The following is a 20,169-nucleotide window of genomic DNA, read 5'->3' as shown; positions in this document are numbered from 1 at the left end:
CAATTGCTTCGTAGTGTGCTTGACTCAAAGGAGGCCGCATCTACATTTGTGCAACTTCTGCTCAGAATACCTTGGTCGCATTAAAAAGACAGGTCTAGACCACTGACGCTGTGTCTACACTTGACACTTACATGTGACTTCTGCTATCAAAATATGAAGGTAATAATGCATTTAGATGATAGTTTAATTAGATGCATGAATACACTACACCAAAAGCTTTATTTTATGGCTGTTTTAAAACTAATTTCCTGCAATTCTACGTATTAATGATTTATGTTCACTACTTGGTCAAATGATTTATTGATTAAATCTATGCAAATAAATTATATAAATTGATAGTTCACCCCTCTGTTTTCTTTTATTCTGTAATAGGGTGTATTGTAACCATGTGTTCAAGCTGATCAAATCAAAGTTTATTTAGCGCTGTCCTTTCAGAACCATGAAGGTCACTCCAATCATTTACTATAACACTACTCATCCTTTATTATTATTACAAATAGAAGGTTATCACTTCTCACAACGGTGCTCGTTTAGTAAAGTAAGATCAAAGCTGAATCAATGTCTCGAAGATCACATAACAATGAATTTGCATTTTACATAACAAAATCAAATTAGTATAGCATAGTATGCATATAGGCTAATGTTACTGTTTCACCAAAAACACCTCCTCATTTCTAATGAGATTTTATGATGGTTAGTTGAAGCTAAATAGTCAAAAATAAATCTTATGCATCAAAACTCATCAGAGCCACCAGGCAGGATATATGCTTTGATTTAAACAAAATACAAGAAAGGCTACTAATTTGTTAACATCCTCTGCACTAATTTGCTCACGAAACAGTAGTTCAAGAAGATCAAAATATATAGGCTATTCCCATGAAACTGATTGAGGTCAATCAAATGATTGGCATGCAGATGCAGTTTCACTGGTAAAACGTGAATATTTATCATTCAGATTGACAGTGATGATGGCCTATTTTGGAATTAGGCATGCCTAACTTGGTGTTTGAGGGAATAAAAATATACAATTTCCTTGACATAATACGTGTGGGCATAGGCAGACGTTGCAATTGGAGGTTGCATGTTATGCATATTTATAACAGGGCTCTCCAACCCTGTTCCTGGAGATCTACCATCCTGTAGGTTTTTATTCCAACCCTAAGCGCTCCAGGAACAGGGTTAGAGAGCCCTGTAATCTGTCAGTACAAACTTTGATCGAGGAAATCAAGACTAGTTAAGGCCCAGTGCACTACTTTTGTTATTATAATTTTTTCTACATTTTTTTAATTTAGAATAGATTTTTTAATGATTTTTCAGGGGGTGCTGCAGCACCTTCAGCACCCCTACTTCCCACGGCTATGGTCTAGATGCACAAAAGTAGCACTGTGATCAGATTGTATTCAGATCTGTATGGATTTCTCCTCAGTCTGGATGCAATCAGGCAACCAAAAGTGCATACAGTGGGCGATGTCATCAGCACATCAGCACTGTCTCCAGAAAAAGGTGTTTTGGGAGCGAGAGGCATCTTTTTTAATTAAAGTGTTTTCTGGCTTCATAAATGCTAGCCAGCATTACTAGGAAAACAATTTATTGTTTGGCAAGAGTTATGCTATCCTGTTTGCAATCCCTTCAGCTTTGCTAGCTAGCTGGCTTGTCAGAGGTTAGTTGGCTAGTTAGCTACAGTAGTTGGCTACTGCTATCAAGTTGTTGTGTTATTATCAGATTTAGCCTGTTCCACCATTTGCAGAATGCATACAGACATTTCAATATAGCGCGGGAAAAGGGAATCCAGACACAACATGGACATGGTAGACACATTTCAATGTAGGTGTAGACGCATGACGTGTTCGGAATTCCGTGATCAGAACTCAATGATCAGAATACAAAGGCTGCATGAACTGTCAAGCGTAGACATGGCCTCAGATTTAGATGCACAAGTCACATTAATGTCAGCGTTTAGACAGGCAGCACAATTCTGATATTATTTCCACTAATTGGCAGTGGTGTAAAGTACCCTTGTGTGGTGTTTATGTTTTTGTTATTCACCCAATGTTCACGGGTCTGATGGACCCACAAAATTATTGGGTTTTTAAAACAATACAGATATAACAATTTATTTTAAAACACTTAATAGTTAGATGTTGACATATCAATTACAAGCAATACAGACAGCATACATGGTTGATATTTGCCATTTACCTCTGCTGGATCACATTTATCAACAAAAGTGCTATACATTTTTTTAAATAATATTTTTTTTAAATAAAATACGGAAGTACGGATTTTTTTTTTTAATGAAATGTATGCATTCACTACTGTAAGTCGCTCTGGATAAGAGCGTCTGCTAAATGACTAAAATGTAAATGTAAATGTAAAATTATAATCAAGACATGGGTGGAATAAATCATGTTTATCTTGAACAAATATAAATGAAACAAGGTTTTCTCTCCACCATTGATGTTTATTGCTTTGTATTGAACAAATTGGAAGGACTAATTTTACACACAGTATTTTATGAAAATGATAAATGAGCCCCATTGAACACAAATTAAGGCCGGTCTACACACCACATATGGGAAACAATTTTACTCTGTGTGTGTGGCAAATGTATTTATTGCACTTGATGGTACTGTGTCTTTCTGTCCTTCTTGGGTCCACATACATCGCAGCGCTTCTTCTTGTTGCTACCGGCTGCAATCTAGAATGATGAAATAATTTAGTTCAGGAATATTACTAACATCTCACTCACTCACATATATAGCCACAGCAGGCCAAGGTAAAAGAATCAGACAAACACACAGGCAACAACATCCCTCACACTAACTTCTGGTATTGGAGTTGTTGGTTCTGTGGGTCGGGCGGAATCCTTCCTTCTGTCATAACTCTCCTGTGACGATCTGAAGGATCAGGTAAGAGTGGGTCCGCTCTACAGTGTGCTCTCTCTCATAGAGGGGGAGAGCGGGAAGTCGGCTGTTTTATGGTCAATCATAAAATATGCTGCCTCTATGCTCTGTAGTGTTCGAGATAGGAATGTGAACTGTGGAACACAGAGAGACCCTTGGGCATCAAAAGTTTGAATAATTAAACAATATTTCTATTTTTGAGAATGTGGGAGTGGTCCATGGACACTTAAGGTACAGTCACGAGTGTGTTTCATTTGGTGATCTCATGAAGGACAGGAAACCCACATTACTGTATCTCTGTTTGTGTACACTTTTCAATTATCAGATTTACATCTAGATATTGGATAAAATGAATGAGTAAATATGAAACTATTTGTGAGAAGATGTAATGTGATGTTGGCTTTCTGAACGAGATCCTTGTTAAGATTTAAAGTTTTAACTAGTCAGTGGTCATGCCCCCGTGAGGCCAGACATTACATCAGGTGTCATGGAATCGCCCCTTTTTCCACATAGTATAAAACCACTTCCTACAAAATGTACATTAAGTCAGAGAACACCGGGATGGAGTCCCCACGTTGGAATGGCTACAATTCTATAGATCATTAGACTAGAAAACATGCAGCTAACGCTACATGTTGAAATTGTTGGCACTACAGCTCTACCAAAGGACAAGACCGTACAACATGGAGCATTGGCTACACAGCTGGAAATGGTTAAACTCTGAGACTATCGATTCACTACAGAATTAAGAAATCCTAGGCCGTCGAACTACCAGTCTGCAACCGGAAATGTACGAAGCCTGGGACAAGAATACAGACAACCGCCGAAATATCTATTCTATGCGACAACCATGGGTACGCCTGACGTATCCATAATGAACACAACCAGAGACTTTCTGTCGATTGACTCTCCAGCAGATGGACCGGCGACCAGAGAGAGAGACAACAAGACATATACTCGTAAATTTGTAAATAGCAATTTCATTTCAAATGAGCGGTCGTTCATGTAAGCTATTAGCAACTTCTATGAGTGTAGTTATCTGCTATGAGTTTCCCGCTCTTGAGCGGTCCACACCACCTTTCCTTTGTATACCAAGCCGTCATATCAGTTTTATCCGCTAGGGACTTTTTCTTTGTATTATGTAATACCCCATGCATGAACTAATTGTGTGTGTTTTCATGTATTTCTGTGATTTGATTAGTTAGTTAGTAAATAAATATTTAAGCCAATTTGTATATCACTGATTCATAATTTATGCTAGGGTTCGTGCAGATATCCAAGGGTTTGCGACATTCAGATATGAGACTGATGAGGTAATAATACATTAATGAGAATGACTAATCGATAAGATATGAAAATATCTGAAATTGGCACTCTATAAACAACGTTTTTTCGTGGTGCCCCGACTTCCTAGTTAATTAAAGTCACATGATTAGTTTAATCACGTAATAATTACACAGAGAATTGATTTGATAATACAAGTCGTCACATTAATGAATAGTCACAAACACAACACTCCTCGCGATGGCTGCAGAAGCTGGGGTCCTTGGGATAACTTGCCTCCTCTGGATTTGAGGTCTAACCAATGCCTTGCCCAGCTCCTTGAGAAAGAGTCATCTCCTCTGTAGCTTCCACCTGTTCTAATCTGGGTTCCACGCCATACAGATAACAAACACGTTGTACACCGAGATGTCCAAGATGTTGAAGAGTATCACAAGTGGCCAGGGTAGGGTTCTTCTTTTGCAGCTGTAGCCAGTCACCAGCTTGTCTAACTTGTCCACCCCTCCTTTTGTGGCATTGTAATCCATTATGATTTCTGGTTTTTGATGTTCCTGCCCACAGATTCTCACATCCCTATGCAGTGTTATCATGAGTACCACATTTTTTCCTTTCTTTGGCACGTAGAACACTAGGGAAGTGTCGGCCGTGAACACAAACTTAGAGGAATTAATAGGCTTGTTCCATGTATTCAACAGCTGAGGTGGGAGCTCTGGCTTGTTTTTTGTATCGTTCCTACCATCGTCAGCTTCCTCTTGAGGAGCTCCTGTCCCAGCTTGTGCAAAGTAAAAAAGTTTTTGCATGTGATGTTGTGGCCACAGAGTCCCTGTGTCATGTCCAGGACAACCCGCATGCCTTGGTTCTTCTCAGGGTCTCCTCCATCTGGCTTCCACATCTACACTTGCAAGTTCCATGCATATGATGAAGCAGCATCACAGGCAGCCCAGATCTCGATTCCATATTTTGCAGGTTTAGACGGTATGTACTGCCTGAAGGGGCAGCAGCCCCTAAATGGCATAAGTTGCTCATCAACAGTAAAGTTGAGCCCAGGGTTGTAAAATAGGGGAAGGCGGTTCACCCACTTGTCCCACACTGACCTGATTGCAGCTAGCTTGACTCTATGCCACCGAGCTGGTCTGGTGCCTCGGTTATCAAAGCGGATAATCCTGGAAATAATGTTGAAGTTTACCAGAGACATTGTTGCATGGAAAAGTTCTCTGCCAGTTTCTGCATCCCACAAGGATTCTGTGGATTCCCCATTGGATCTGAAAACACCAGCAAGGTGTAACCCCAAAGTATGCATGTAAATGAGTTTGGTCCATCTCCTTCCATCTCTCTCCAAAAAACGCGTTCCCTCCAAATTTGTGCAGTCCAGAATGATTTTCGGGATGGTGTCTGGGATGAACAGTTCAAATGAAGACTTTACGTCCTGCACATGAGTAACCGCCATCCGTGTCTAACCTGGTTGTATCCTTATCACATTGGATACAACCAGGTTAGACGGGGATGGCGTGTGGGGTGGCTCATTCCTTGGGCAAGAAGAGCATTCAATTTCACAATTTTTTTTTACATCCATATTTCTCCTCCTGCAGGCTGCTGATGAGCTGGTTGCTGATGGGCTGGTCCTGGAGCTGACTGAGGGTCAATCTCATCCTCTTCTTCCAACTCACTGTCAGACTTCGAATTGATCCTAATATTTGGAAGATTCTTCATCTTCCAAAGTAGAAGACATTCCTTCCACACTAGCTTCTCTCTGCAAAAATGATTTCTAAGGCCCTCTGAGCAGAGAATATTTTTGCCATACTGATTGTAGTAAGGAGCCACACATGGAAAGCTGTTTATTTGTTGTTCCATCATTAAAATGCAAATCAATTTGTAACATTTTTGACATGCGTTTTTCTGGATTTATTTGTTGTTATTCTGTCTCGCACTGTTCAAATAAACCTACCATTAAAATTATAGACTGATCATTTCTTTGTCAGTGGGCAAACATACAAAATCAGCAGGGGATCAAATACTTTTTTCCCTCACTGCATGTTGAAACAGCATGCCCAAACCTTTTTGTTTCATTTGTACTTGTTTTCACCTACACACACACTTCCCCACACTTTTATTACCCTCGGGTCCAGTGGACCCTACTGTAACCCCACATATGTAAAATATGTAGGGGGGTGCACAGTGTGTACTCAATGAAAATTGGTTATTTTACATGTTCTTCACTGAAAATGAGCCAAGGCCAATGAGTCTCAGGTTGAAAAAAATAATTCATTGTATTATTTTTCTTTTAGTAAACATTGAAAATGGGTCACACAGACCAGAACACCACACAAGGGTTAGGCAGAATTACTTTAAAATACTACTTAAGTCGTTTTTTGAGGTATCTTTACTATTTACATTTTTGACAACTTTTACTTTTACTTCACTACATTCCTAAAGAATGTACTTTTTACTCCATACATTTTCCTTAACACCCAAAAGTACTCGTTACATTTTTAATGCTTAGCAGGACTGTGAAATTTACACACTTATCAAGAGAACATCTCAGGTCATCTCTACACCCTCTGATCTGGCAGACTCACTAAGCATCTGCTTCGTTTGTAAATTATGTCTGAGTGTTGGAGTGTGCCTCTGGCTATCCGTAAATGAAAAATAAAAAATAAAATGGTGCCGGCTGGTTTGCTTAATATAAGGATTTTTAAAAATTATTTATACTTGTACTTTTGATACTTAAGTATATTTAAAACAAAATACTTTTAGACTTTTACTAAAGTAGTATTTTACTGGTTGACTTTCACTTGAGTAATTTTTTATAAAGGTATCTTTACTTTTACACCAAGTAAGATAATTGAGTACTTTTTCCGCCACAAATATGTGTCTTTTGACCAACCACATCAGAAATTTTCACATCAGATCTTTTTCAGAGCTGATGTGATTGATCAAAAGGCAAATTAGTGAAAAAAAATTATAATAATTGGGCTCCCTGTGTAAACGTAGCCATTCTGACCCAGGAGGTGGTCAGAGACGCATTGTGTGGATTTCTCCTTATTTTTCCTCAGTCTGGAGTCTACATGCATTAGCAAAAAATTATAAATGAAGTAGCCCTTGGTTTTGTAATCTAATCGAACTCAGACCGGTATTATTTATCTCACCTAGTGTTTAGATAATGAATAGTCATCTTAGTGTGCTGTGTGAAACCTTGTATAGCTTTTTCATCATACTCAGGCCTACACTTTAGGCTACTAGTGTACCTGCCAAAGCATCTCTAAACTGCTAATCTTCCCAAGGTAACTTTATTACTTTATTTTAGTAACAGTTGGCCTATGTCTGATTGCCTGAAACAGTGTATAGCCTATAAGAAATGTTGTGTAGACAATACAATAAGAGGCAAAGATGGTATGGTGTGTGTTTTAATTCCCTTTATTACCAGTGGCTCTGCCTATAGAACTTGACTGTGGTGGGACAGAGACACTTCCCCAGAGACATATCACCTAGGCCTAGGATTTTTCTGGAATAGTTAAGTAGCAGTCTTGACACAAGGGGAGAGGATATGCCTAGCTTTTTTTAAAATTCAATATTCAATCAATTGATTCAATCTTTTCAGTATAACTTTGACTTTTCACCCACTGCCACACTTAAGAGTAACGGAATGGAACAAATTTCCAGCATTCAATTGAACTTGAATACATCTCTGTTAAAAATTATCAGGAAAAGCAACACGTTTTCAGGATTGTCCCACCAGGGTTTTGGCCCTGATAAATGCAGTGAAAAGCAGGGTCTCTGTGTTTGCATTAAGACATGCCACAAAGTGTCTCACTGACTTCCCACAATTTTTTGGCCATAGCGTCATCTTTGGTGTTGGCATTCACCTTCTGTACTGCACAGCAGGAGAAGTAGCATCCACTCAGAGGCTCTATACCCTCCTGGAGGGCACAGTAGAGTGTAGTCTGGGCCCCAGATTCTGCGTCCATATAGAACAGCGAAAGGATAGGTGCCGACATCATGAACCACAAGAAGCTTGAAATACCGGCCTATTTCTGTCTTGACTGCTCCTGTGACAGAAAATAAACAGGACTAGTAAGCATACTGTATATTTCTGCACAGTTACAGTACATACCACCCCTCCTTGCTTACATGCTATAAAGTGTTGAAGCACTGACCTGGACACAAGCTGTAGCAGGTGACATTTGTTCCCTCCAGTCTTTTGGCAAGCTCGTGTGTGAAGAGCATATTACACAGCTTGCTATGACTATACTTCCGAAACAAAGCCCAGTCAGATTCTCCAACAGCCAGGTCTTTGTGGGTACTCAGGCAGTTAAAATCGATTTTGCCATACTCATGAGCTTTGGAGGCGACAGTCACCACTCAACTCGGACCGCATTCCTTCAGACGGTCCAGCAGCACCACAGTTAACAGAAAGTGGCCGAGGTGATTAACGCCAAAGATCATTCCCACGCCATCCTTTGTCTTGCCACCATTCATAAGCCCTGCATAAAGAGGACCAATGTTTTCAAAAGAAATACACTTTCACTGCTTTGTTAATGCAGGTTTTCTGTATATTAAGAAACCAACCAGCCATATAATCCATTGAGATTTGGTGTGCTTGAGAGAGGATGGAACATGTAACAAATATGACTATAACACAACGTGAAATATCACACTCAATACCGGACTCATGCCAGCAATGCATGACTCACCAGCGTTGTTGACAAGAATATTGAGTCTAAATTCAGACTTCAGGAAGGTCTCAGCAAAAGATCGCACAGACTGTAGGCTTCCAAGGTCCAGCTCCATGAACACAACCTCATTGTTCACAGTCTCCTGAGAAAGTAAGAATGACCAGTCAGATGCTCTGTGTCCCTCACTTTATAGAGACTAATAAACCAACCCGTCAACAAATTAATCAGCTAAAGTGACCAGAGCACAACTATCTGTAAAATGTGAATGAGAGGGACAGTGTGTGAGGAGGAGTGAACCTGACTGAGGGGGAACCACAGTAATATCGTCCATGTATGATCCACTGGCACCCCTTCAGTCAAAGACATGTAACTACAGCAAGGCTTGACTGTTTACCAGACATCTGGAGTGAGACATGGATTCTGACACCTCTCTTACCTTCATGATGTTACTGATGGCAGCTTCTGCCCTCTGCTTATCTCGGCAGGCCATTATAACCCTCGCACCTCTTCTGGACAGATATATTGCTGTTGTTTTCCCAATGCCTGTGTTAGATCCTGGAGAGACACACCCACATAGACGTCTAGTTTGTCCCAACACCAAATGTTTTAAATACAATTCTACAATTGAGCAAAGAAATGCGGAATCAGTCCCATATGACCAATAATAACGGTACATAACATTAGATAACGGTCACTTACTGACTGTACAAGACGATGAATAATTGACCACCATTAGTGTCACATTGTTTTATAATGTACGAACTCACCAGTGACGATTACAGTTTTCCCATGGAACTTGGCATTTCTTTTGCATCTTGGTCGTTTGAGATACCAATTATGAAGTACATAAAGTGCGATGAGTCCAGCGCTGACAAGAAGCAGTGTGAACATCTTCGCACAGTACTTTTTCTCTGACTGTACATAAGTATGAACTACAGCGGCATGGGAATTTATGTAGCTGTTGCGCTTTGTCCTGGCACTCCCTCTTTATAAAATTAACAAATTATGCAACAAGTAGATTATGGTTCAAGAATTTGGCAAAAATTCATGTTCGTGCCACCTAGTGGTTATAAACACTGACTTCCTCGTACAATAACAAACATTCTAGTTGACCTCAAACCTACACTACATAGTTCAAAGCTACACTGGAACAAACATAGCTACGCGCAACGTTAATACACTGTAACAAACATTGAGTTACAAGCTACTCACAGACCATGGTAAAACGTTAACCAATGCGGTCAAAATGAGTATTTACCGGGGCATGTTTACTGCATGTATTGTAGCAAACAGAGACAGTGCAAACCGCCTTTCGGTTCTTGAACCCCAGTCTTGGCAAACTAGTTTACCTAAACAAAGGTCGATACACTATCTCCTCAGTTTGGGAGTGTCCCCCCACTCTTCATTTTATGAAGTGCCTCACATGTACACAACTCTCCAATGGCCTAACAGGCGCCATCCCACTCCTGACACCATTGTAGCAAACGATGACATGCAATATCCCTTTGTGGGTCTCCCAGGCAAGCTTGCTAACCACTGCTCCAATAAGGTTAACCCATTTAGGGGAGGATCGCTTCAGTACGTACTATGTAGCCTACATCTACAATTGGTTAGCAACGAATGAAATGACAAAAGCCAAAGTGCTCACTGATGCTTGTTCTTAAAAATCTTTAGGTATTTACATTATAACAGACAAGAAACAAAGTCAAAGTTGATTTGTATTTACAGAGTACATAAACATTTGATGAATTATTTCTAAAAACAGACCATTTACTATGTTGACATAGTATTGAAAAAAAATGGACTAACACTTTTGAAAACTACTGCACAAAATACACGTGAAGCACTGTACAGATTTAAGCCAAAATGGCCATAATTTGAGTTTGCATACAGAATCCTATGCTTCCATTGTTCTGTTGAAAAAGAATTCTTAATCATGTACATTTGTGTGTGGATATTTAAACACACACACCCATGTATGTATAAGCATGGATGTGTACACATAAGTTTGAATATATATCTGCTACCTGTAGTGCAATAGTAGCAAAACAAACATCTGAACTACATTTTCAAATACAGTACACAAACTAAAATGACAAAGAGCAAATAAAAGTAGCATTCTCAGAGAAAGAAGCATCATTACTGGCACAAAATACAACAAGTTGGGTACTTTACAAATGACGTTGCTTGTTTTTTCGCATGTCTACGATAAACCATCCCTTTTTTCAATGCCAAAGTTGTCCATTTACAAAAAATATAAATTCTATGTGCAACTTGCCCACAAAATATGAGCCTTAAAAATACTTAATTTCATGCAAATGTATGAACATAAAATAAGAAAGCTTTCCCTTTTTTTTAATTTTTTTAAATACAGTATACAAGTACAGCTGCTGAGCCTGGTTCTGTTGACGTGGGAACATAGAGCTAGGGGACATGGTTAGGTTGTATCACTGGCACTTGGTGGAGCTGGGAGGTATGCTTGTCAGAGGGTTCTGTTCCCTCCTGGCTCTGGGAGGTGGCAGTGGAGGTGGTGTTTGGGGTAGTCAGGGTTTCATCTTTGGGCTGCTTGCAGGCAAACTCTGTAATACTGAAGACAAACTGCATGCAGCCCAGCTTGACGAAGCTGCCGTGGTGGAGCAGGGCAGTGCCCTCCCAGCCTGCCCCACTGCCCCCAATCAGACTGGAGCTGCTGGCCTTGCAGTCGCAGCAGGATCTGGACGAAGTTCCTTGACACTGGCTCATCACCCCCTCCTCTAGCACCATGGGCTCCCCCGCACCTTCCACTTCCTGTTTCCTCCTCTTGCAGCGCTCTGTGGGTAAAATACATCAGACCTTGTTAAAGCATCTGTCTCTGCTTTAACAACATTAGGAAACATGCCACCATGGTCATTACTAAAAGGTGAACTACTTCCTTCCTGTTTCTATAGGAAGCTATGACAGAGGAGCTCCACTCACTGATAATGTTCTGCACTTTGGAGACCAGGCTGCTGGAGGGGCTGGGGCCAGTCTTTTCAGAGAAGTCACAGGAGTACAGCACATTGTCCACCATGGTCCCATGTTCACTGTAGTTGAGAAGCTCATACTGCTTGGTGTTCTGATCAAGGCAAGAGAAATTACTAAATAAAATATTCAATTTACAGAGCAGCTAACAAAATAATCCCTCAATCAAGAAAATATAAATCTGAAACATATTTATACTTTATTTCTGTACAAGTCACAACTTATCGTAAAACTGTTGCCAATACCAAGAACATGTTTGAATGTGAAATAAATGAGCCACCCACCTCATCATAGAAGATGCATGCATGTTTGCCTGACACATAATTACAATGACCATAGTTTGTAAGGCACACGTCCATGTCAGCACCTGCAAACAACAAGACACAGCCTCAAGTCAGCTAAATCTGCCAGGGATGGAAGACACCATTACATGAAAAGGAGTTCCTGCTATTGGGTCATGTTGGGTTATCTGGGACTGAGAGTGAATCTTACCAGTTCCTATGTACAGGCTTCTGTAGCACATACTACAAGCTCCTCCTTTCCCAGTCAAAGGATAAAACACAGCCCTGGCCTGGATATCCTTGTTTTGTGCTGAGAAAATAAATAACACATTAACTTCCTCAAAATTATGCTTTATACAGAACAATCAAAGTTAACAATATAGCACAAACTAATTCAAATGAGGGATGAAAGTACAAACATGACGATGAAAGAGGGATAGAAGCAACGGACGTCAATAGAAATGGAAAGAATGATCGGCGTGAAGACAGTGAGGTAGGGTTAGTGAGGGAATGGCCAGTGAGTCAGAGTGAGGTAGCGATATAGGGAACACTGGGTGGTGGTGGTCTTGATAATGAACAAGGGATTCTTACCTTCCGTAGGCTGGGGTTGTGGCACAGGAGGTAGTCTGATACAGCTGCTCTGTGGAGGGGAAGGAGCTTTAGGGCCAAACAACTGCTGGATCCTCTGCCAGGCCAGGAGTTCAATAAACTTCTCATCTAGACTACTCATCTGAATCTCTGGAAAATAATCAAAGTTAAAGAGATATAGTGAATTCAGTTAGTGTGGATCTAACTTCTCCTCACCAATTATTCACATGTGAAGCCAATCAAAATGCCGATCTTATTGCGTCAGGTGAGACTTACCACCGTGGCAGTCTGCCACAGCCTTCAGACAGCTGGACAGGTCTCCCATAGAGAAAGAGCTGGGGAGCAGAGAACCACTCCTGGGGGTCACAGCATCAAGACTGACTTTTCCACCTGCTGGTGGGGCAGTGGAGCCCAGCTTGGTCGTGCCCTTGATCTGGTATGGTGTTCCAGGTGGGGTGAGGGCACGGGTCGCTGCAGTGCTGCTGCTAGTGGTCCGAGCAGGGCCCTCTGTGCCTTGGGAGGGTCTGTGAGGTGGAGAGGGACCTCTGGGTTCTGGTTTGAAGGGACTGGTGCATGGGGATGCTGTCACTGCACAGGGTCTTAACAGGGTTTTCTCAGTCTTGACCACAGCTCTTCCAGTGTGGTTGGGTAACTCCGGGCCAGGGGCTGCTGGTGTCTGAGGAACAGGCCTATCAGGACCCGAGGGCTCTCTCAGTTTGTCCTGTCTGCAGGCCTCTGAACTCCCATTGGTCCGAGCCAGCTGCTCCAGAGGACTGTTAACATTACTGGGCCCACAGTAATGACAAGGCTTCTCTGTACACATGCTACACTTGCCTTCTTTGAGTGCAGGCGCCCCCTGGGGGCAAAATGCTGCACTGTCAGCCTTAGGCTTGGAGGCTGACAACTCTGTCCTGTTAGAAGTGCACACTGCACCATCCTCCTCTGCTGTTCCACAAGGTTTGATGTCGGCCTTGTTCATTTGCTCAGAGTTCCACTCAGACGATGGATTCTCCTTCTGCTTGGCCGATAGATGTCTCACTATGCTGCACTGGAGTGTGATGACATCGCGTAGCCACTGGGAGACAATACAGGAAAACAAAACACATTAAATCAGTATTAAAGACATTGGATTTGTTCACTATCATGAGACATTGTATATCACTGCTGCGTAACACTCCAGTGTGTCCTACCTCCTGTTGCTCGTCCTCGCTTGTTAAGTGCTGAGAGGGTGTAAGGTGCTGGTGGGAGGATTCTGGACTGCCGTTACAGATCAGCTCCCCGTTGCGGATCCCAGCAGGGGCCATCATGGCTGGGGGACACTTGTATTGGGACTTTATAGCATCAGGGACCTGTCAAGACACACACGATAGATTGAGTTACAGGATGTGACAACGGTGAACAAAGAGGTGGTGTGTTATATTTCACAGTGACTAATAGGCTGACCTTGAGGGTTTTCTTCAGGTGTGTGTGGGCTCCTCGGCGAACGGGGGGGTGGAGACGATGCACCCGCTGCAGGAAATCCACCTTGACGGCGTGTTGGGACATCCTGTCCTGAAACTGGTCAAACAGCTGGCAGCGGCCACTCAACGTCAGGCTCCTCTGCTTCAGCTGGGAGAGAGGGGCACAAAATCAGGTCAATACCATTAAAACTTCATGTTTCAACACGTGGATGTGTGTGACTATGAGCTTACTTGCACAACCTCACTTAATAAAGGTGAACTAAAATACAAAAATGACTTACCACCATGTGCTCTATGTGATTGGGGCACATCCACTTGCCCACGGGCATGGCAGTAAGAGGGGGGTCCAAACAGTCCATGTGGAACAAAAGGGGGCAATAGTCACACTGGATTAATGGTGCCAACCTGCAGCTCCTACAACACAAACAGAGGAGATTGACAAAAACATGATGGGTTAGATATACGACTGATATCAAACAAGTAGACTGCAAAATATCCTCAAAATAGAGCTAGGGTTAGTTTGTCCTAATAGTTCAGTGAAAGAGGGGATCACTTGAGGACAAGACATGAATGATTTTGAACAGTCTGGAATCCAGGCAGTGTATCTGTGGTAGAGACCCCAAGCCAAGCCCCAAGGCTCATCATTCCAGAATATATAAAATTCTCAGTGAGATAGTTTGAATTCCCCCTTCTCTCTAGCCAGCCATGTGGTTATGAATTCTGTGGTATTCCTGACATAGCCCGATGCCAGCCCATAGAGGCGCTCTAGAGGGTCAGAAATAACACATAGCAACATTGTGGTGCCTACGAAAACATGTCAAGACAAACTCTACAAATAAATATATATATATATATATATATATAGTTTGTCTGACCCTCTCTCATATATATATATATAAAATAATGGGGTAGCCAGTCAGTCAGGCAATTGTTGAATACATCTCCCCCGGCCACCATGATCAAATAATTAACTGGCTTTAAGATTCTCAGCCGCACAACCCAATACAAGGAAAATATATATATAAAAAATAAGAGACTAGGCAAATATTACTTTATATCATGATTCTAGTAGACTGCTGTAAAAACAAAACAAACAAAACAAATAGACAAAACACAAACTCTGTTTGGCATTCAGGAATGCCTTCAAACAAAAACATCTGCTGAACAGATGTGTACTGCTATTGAATCCAAAACGCTGTTCCAATGGGGTGCCTGCCTCTCATTTAAGACCAAGCCATGCGTTCTGAAAGATGAGTCTGCATACTGTTATGTCTCCTTCTGTCGTTTCCTTTCCCTCTCCACTGGGAGACTGTGCCATTTTCCTAGTAATTACGGCTCCTCTTTCCACAGGCAGTTGAGAGTCCTATAATGGTGCACTGTTTGCTCTTTTGAATGCTTTACCTAGCCCAGCCAGAGAAGATGGCGCTGCATTCAATATAATAAATGGCATATTGAATATTTTCATAGTAAACAGCTGAAATCGTGTGTGATCTGCATATAATTGGACAAGATATCTTCTTTCCAGATTCGTTCTCCAAGCTTAGTAAGAATGTAACATCGGGTGCCAAAAAAAAATCCCAGTTAGCCTACACAAAAATGAAGTTCAATAGAAGGCACTGATATTTTGTCATTAAAACATTGGCCTTGCTGTTGTCCATACCTTCCACAGGGATAGCAGACCTTCACTGGCAGTGGGACCAGCCCATTGTGGTCCAGCTCGTGCTGCGGTCGCTTCACATTCTTTCCTGTCATCTCATCTCTCCTCCTCTTTTTACTGGTTCCTGGAAGTGCAGTTGTGCAGGTGAGCTCATTGGGGAGCTGGAACTGCGTGGGGTTCCTCTCCATGGCAGCAGCTATCAGAAGGTCAAAGGGCCTCTTGAGGTGTGGGGTGGAGCTCTCGGGCTCCGAGCCCTGGGCGTCGTCCTCCACGTCTAGCATGTCGTCATCCATGTAATTCTGCTCCGATGGCGTGGGGGTGTCTGTGGAGGCGGTGGAGGTGGGGGTGTTGGGTCTGCTGCTGGGCCTCCTCTCCAGGAGACGGACCTGGGCAACAGCTGTAGCCCTCAGCCCTGTGGTGCCTCCTACTGCCGCCGTCGGGTCCAGCCTCAGGGTGCCTGGGGCAAGCTCTAACTCTGCTGCAGGGGAGGAAGACTGCTTAGACAGCTGACGCTCCAGCAGACCATTAATCTGCTCCTTCTTCAGCTCCCGCTTCTATGACACAAGAAAAACATGTAAACAGTCTGAAAAGCACTGGTTACACTAGTCTCACCAACCTATCCAGATGAATGAAGCACTCAACATAACACTTAAACAAAAAGGCTATTTCTCCCCATGTTTCATCAGAGACTTGAATCACCTTCCTGCGCACCATGCAGCGATGACACATCCAGTCTCCAGGGGGCAGCATCTCCTTACTCAGGGGTGGGTTGCTGCAGGTTCAACACAAGTTAAGCATTAGCAAAACAGCTGGCAAGGAAGTTCAATCAGCAATTCATAACATCCAATGCCCTCACAATGAAGCCTAGTTTACAATTTCCAGAGGTATGGTGTTTTCCAAGGCCATTTTTCTAATTTGAAATGACTGAAAATGCTAGAGACCTGTAGCCGATGAAAGCCAGGTGAGAGGGAATTAATTCAAAAGGCTCTTTTTAGGCAGAGTTCCAAGGCCCCTGGGGACACAGTCTCGTGATTCAGTGGCAAAAGTAATCTATTGAAAAGGCTGCTGGTCCAAAACTAACATGATTCATTCAAGCTTTCCAAGAAAGACAAAGACTGCAGTGATGAGCACCACAAAAAAAGGAGGACCACAAGATTAAATAAACAATCCATTTTCATCAGCAAAAACCTTTCATAATCGATGAAACCGTTGTGGCAACAGCTGAACGGCACTGATAACACTTTCCTAGAATAAGTCTTAACAATGAGCAAAAAAAAAAATACATTAAAATAACCCCGCAGAACTCATAGGCAAAAATGATATACTGTAGTGCAGGCTATGAGGATAAAGGCCTCTGCTCTGTTAGGTGCCTCATGCCACCAGCTCTGGTCTGCTTAGCTCCCAGCAGCACATGCCATGGTTAATGATTATTCATATCGTCAGTGAGGCTGCACTGCCAGGTTCCCAGAGCTCCTCACTGCTTCAGCAGAAATCCTTGACTAAACCTCACTAACATCCGCAGGCTCATTACATACTGAAAATGGCTGTTAGGAGACGAGTAAGTGGCGTAGACAATGCATGCAAAAAATCTGTCATCCTTGACTGAAGAGAAGTAAGGCTAAGTAGCTAAGTGCAGAATTGAGTGCAGACATGTCTCCAGAAAAATGGCCAACAACACAAGTTACAGTAGTTACGTACAAAGCTACGGAGTTTTAACATGTACAAAGCTACAGAGTTAACATGTACAAAGCTACAGAGTTTTAACATGTACAAAGCTACAGAGTTTTAACATGTACAAAGCTACAGAGTTTTAACATGTAGGTCTAAATAATAAGGTGGCAGAATATTTTTGAAAAACAGTCAACAGCGCCACAATTTGGCAAAGAATGTGCATTAGATTAGCCAACAAGAGCTACTAGGAGCTTGTCTGTCAGTAGTCAGCTACCCACAGAGTTGTTAGACAACCACAAATGTAGCAAAGTTCCTCAACTACTTCAAGGATTTGAGTGCAGACTAGTTTTTCTTTATTGAACTGACTCATTACTTCAAAAAGTGTAAATTCTTGTACCTGTTGGTCCCCTGTTGTTGCATGATTTTTTTGTTTCCTGAAATCCATACTTTATTCAAAACTATGGATTTCAACAAAGTTTTGCAACAGAGGACAAACATAGGTACATGGTAAGGGTTTAAGAATTTACATGTTTTAAGTATTGAAGGCTCATTTAAAAACACGATTGTCTGTGCTCAATCCCATGGAGTCGTTTGGGTACTTGGCAACCACAAATTCTGCCTTCCTTGCAAATTGGTAGCAACACCAGGAAGTCATTACTGTAAATTGAAAGATATAAGCATACCAGCACTGTAAATGAAAGGCGGCGGGACAATGATCACAACAGAGGAGGTCGCCTCCCTCTCTGCAACTGTCACAAGTGTCGTGATTCGTGGCTCTCCCTGCTCTCCGGGCATTTTTATCTGGTTTCCGACTTCTTTTTTCTCCATCTTCAGACTTGGGAGGCGCAAGCAAGGCTTGTATTTGCTAAAATATAAGGAAAATAGTGCAGTGATAGATCTGGTTAGCTACCAACATTGTTGCACCGTATTTACTGTAGTGGCAAGTCTGCCATACAACAACAAACCACATTTAAATGAGCTACAATGTACCAATTTCAGTCAATGGTTTGAATTGATACGGTTTGGTAACATGACTTCTGGCAGAGGTTAGCTAGAAAGAGCAATGGCGTCCAGCAGTTAGCTAACGACGTTAGAGAGCTTAGCTAGCTAGTAGTAACGTTAGTTAGTTACAAACATTGCACTGCCACTTCGCCCTATATACCAGCTAGTGAGTTAGCTAGTTACTACTAGATAAACAACACAAACATGTTATAACCATTTGTCATCGTGATAGTAACAGTAAAGGCTTTACCTGCATAAGACCACCAGAGGTGTCAAGATCATAGACAATCGCTGGGGTCTCCATTTTATCCCACATTCAAACAGCTGAAGTGAGCAAACAATCAAGCTCCGTTTATAACGAATCTTTCAAGCAGATTATTTCCTAAAACGACAACAGTCTTGGGGAAATAAACAAGTTCCTATTAGTTAACTAGTTAATGGTTTTTGGAGAACACAATGTTGTTTCCGAGGTAGATTCAATACAATGCCTCCCTTTACAGTTCAAAGACGAAGAGTCGTTTCTTCATGAAATCCTTAGCTTGGTCAGCCTTGAATTGTTGATCTTCCACGTTGTCCCAACCGTGTAATGCAAAAAGACAAAGTACTCCTCTTGTTTCCAAATTGGATAAAAGATATTCGGCGTTTGGCCTTAGTCCTTACTGAGGCCTAGCTTTGTACTGTACATGGTGGTTGTGCTTGTCCCTACGCCTGTGGTTGAAGCTAACGTTAGCTATAATGCTGTTTACAGAGGCATATTTGTTCCCTTCCATAATAAAATAATACAATCTTACACCTATATCTCACATACCTGACATATAATTGCAAATAGATGAAGTATTATCCTTGTATATCGGGGGAAACAGCGCAGAAACTGTAGCTGGTATTGTTGTTATGAATAAATGCTAGCAAAGCATCAGCCCTGACAGTGCTAGCTTCATCCTCACCATGGAGTTGGCGCAAATTTGCGTAGAACGACGCTATGAGCATGCGCTCTACCACTGCTTGCTCTCATCTTAGTAGAGGCAAAAATGGGCGTTTCGAGTAAAGCTTGAGCTTTGGATACGATAGAAGATAACATTGTCATCCGTGGAAAAAAGTTGTCAGACATCATATCAGGAATTTGGTTGTTCTGCTAGGGTGATCACCGATTGCAAGTGTGCTTATTGCTTTTACTAAACTGACAAGAAAACAAACTTCTCCTCGCTGCCTCGTTCCCCATATTGTCAATAGTACATCCTTCTACTTGTCCTCGACGACGAGTAGCCTAGCCCTAGTTGAAATTCCAGTCAATCGTCCTGACTATTCATAGGAATCATCAAGGAAAAGGAAAATCATAAAATAAAGTGTGTAAATTGACCAATTACATTCATGGAAAATTTATTTTAAATTTGTTAAAAATATATATAATATCCAAAAATGCCCGAGGCCTCATTTATCAATCATGCGTAGGGAAAAATATGTGCGTAAACCATGCGTGGGATAATGTCCAAGCAAAGTGAGATTTATCAAAATGAACTTTGGCTTGAGAGTGTGTGTAAATTGACAGTGCCAAATTGTGGAATAGGGGAACTGCTTGTCAAACATAACCTACTGTACCTAACCCAATAGTTCCCAACCCGGGATAGTAGGACCTCTAGGGGTACTTGGCCTATC

The 20,169-nt window shown here is 41.8% G+C and overlaps 1 protein-coding gene and 1 pseudogene across 2 annotated transcripts; both read right to left on the bottom strand.

Moving 5' to 3' along the window:
* Positions 1-7,748: 7,748 nt before the first annotated feature.
* Positions 7,749-10,016, bottom strand: LOC106568120 (dehydrogenase/reductase SDR family member 13-like; annotated as a pseudogene).
* Positions 10,017-10,557: 541 nt separating this feature from the next.
* LOC106568081 (PHD finger protein 12) lies at positions 10,558-19,512 on the bottom strand. 2 transcript variants are annotated; one of them, XM_045692344.1, is made up of 13 exons: positions 18,767-19,512; positions 18,198-18,379; positions 16,555-16,615; positions 15,847-16,397; positions 14,468-14,600; positions 14,170-14,334; positions 13,917-14,075; positions 13,003-13,801; positions 12,730-12,876; positions 12,350-12,448; positions 12,142-12,224; positions 11,813-11,951; positions 10,558-11,667 (listed from the first exon to the last, which is right to left on the bottom strand). In XM_045692344.1, exons 1-13 carry the CDS (start codon positions 18,830-18,832, stop codon positions 11,282-11,284), a joined length of 2,970 nt encoding a protein of 989 aa, XP_045548300.1. In that variant the 5' UTR covers positions 18,833-19,512; the 3' UTR covers positions 10,558-11,281. The 2 variants fall into 2 exon arrangements, with proteins under 2 accessions (XP_045548300.1, XP_013993567.2); XM_014138092.2 differs by having other exon boundaries at positions 16,543-16,615; positions 18,767-19,507.
* Between the last annotated feature and the right edge of the window lie 657 nt (positions 19,513-20,169).

Source organism: Salmo salar, chromosome ssa13 (assembly GCF_905237065.1).
Source record: "Salmo salar chromosome ssa13, Ssal_v3.1, whole genome shotgun sequence".
NCBI lineage: Eukaryota > Metazoa > Chordata > Actinopteri > Salmoniformes > Salmonidae > Salmo > Salmo salar.
Note: the sequence above shows the minus strand (reverse complement) of the source record. Positions and strands in the feature narration are given on the sequence as shown.

What these genes read in the sequence shown, in the direction of transcription:
- LOC106568081 (XM_014138092.2), bottom strand. Translation starts at nt 18,832, where the DNA reads ATGTGGGATAAAATGGAGACCCCAGCGATTGTCTATGATCTTGACACC. An exon ending in ATCACATAGAGCACATGGTG is followed by an intron (nt 14,335 to 14,467) that starts GTAAGTCATTTT and finishes CCTCTCTCCCAG; the next exon opens with CTGAAGCAGAGGAGCCTGAC. An exon ending in TGTGGCAGACTGCCACGGTG is followed by an intron (nt 12,877 to 13,002) that starts GTAAGTCTCACC and finishes ATTATTTTCCAG; the next exon opens with AGATTCAGATGAGTAGTCTA.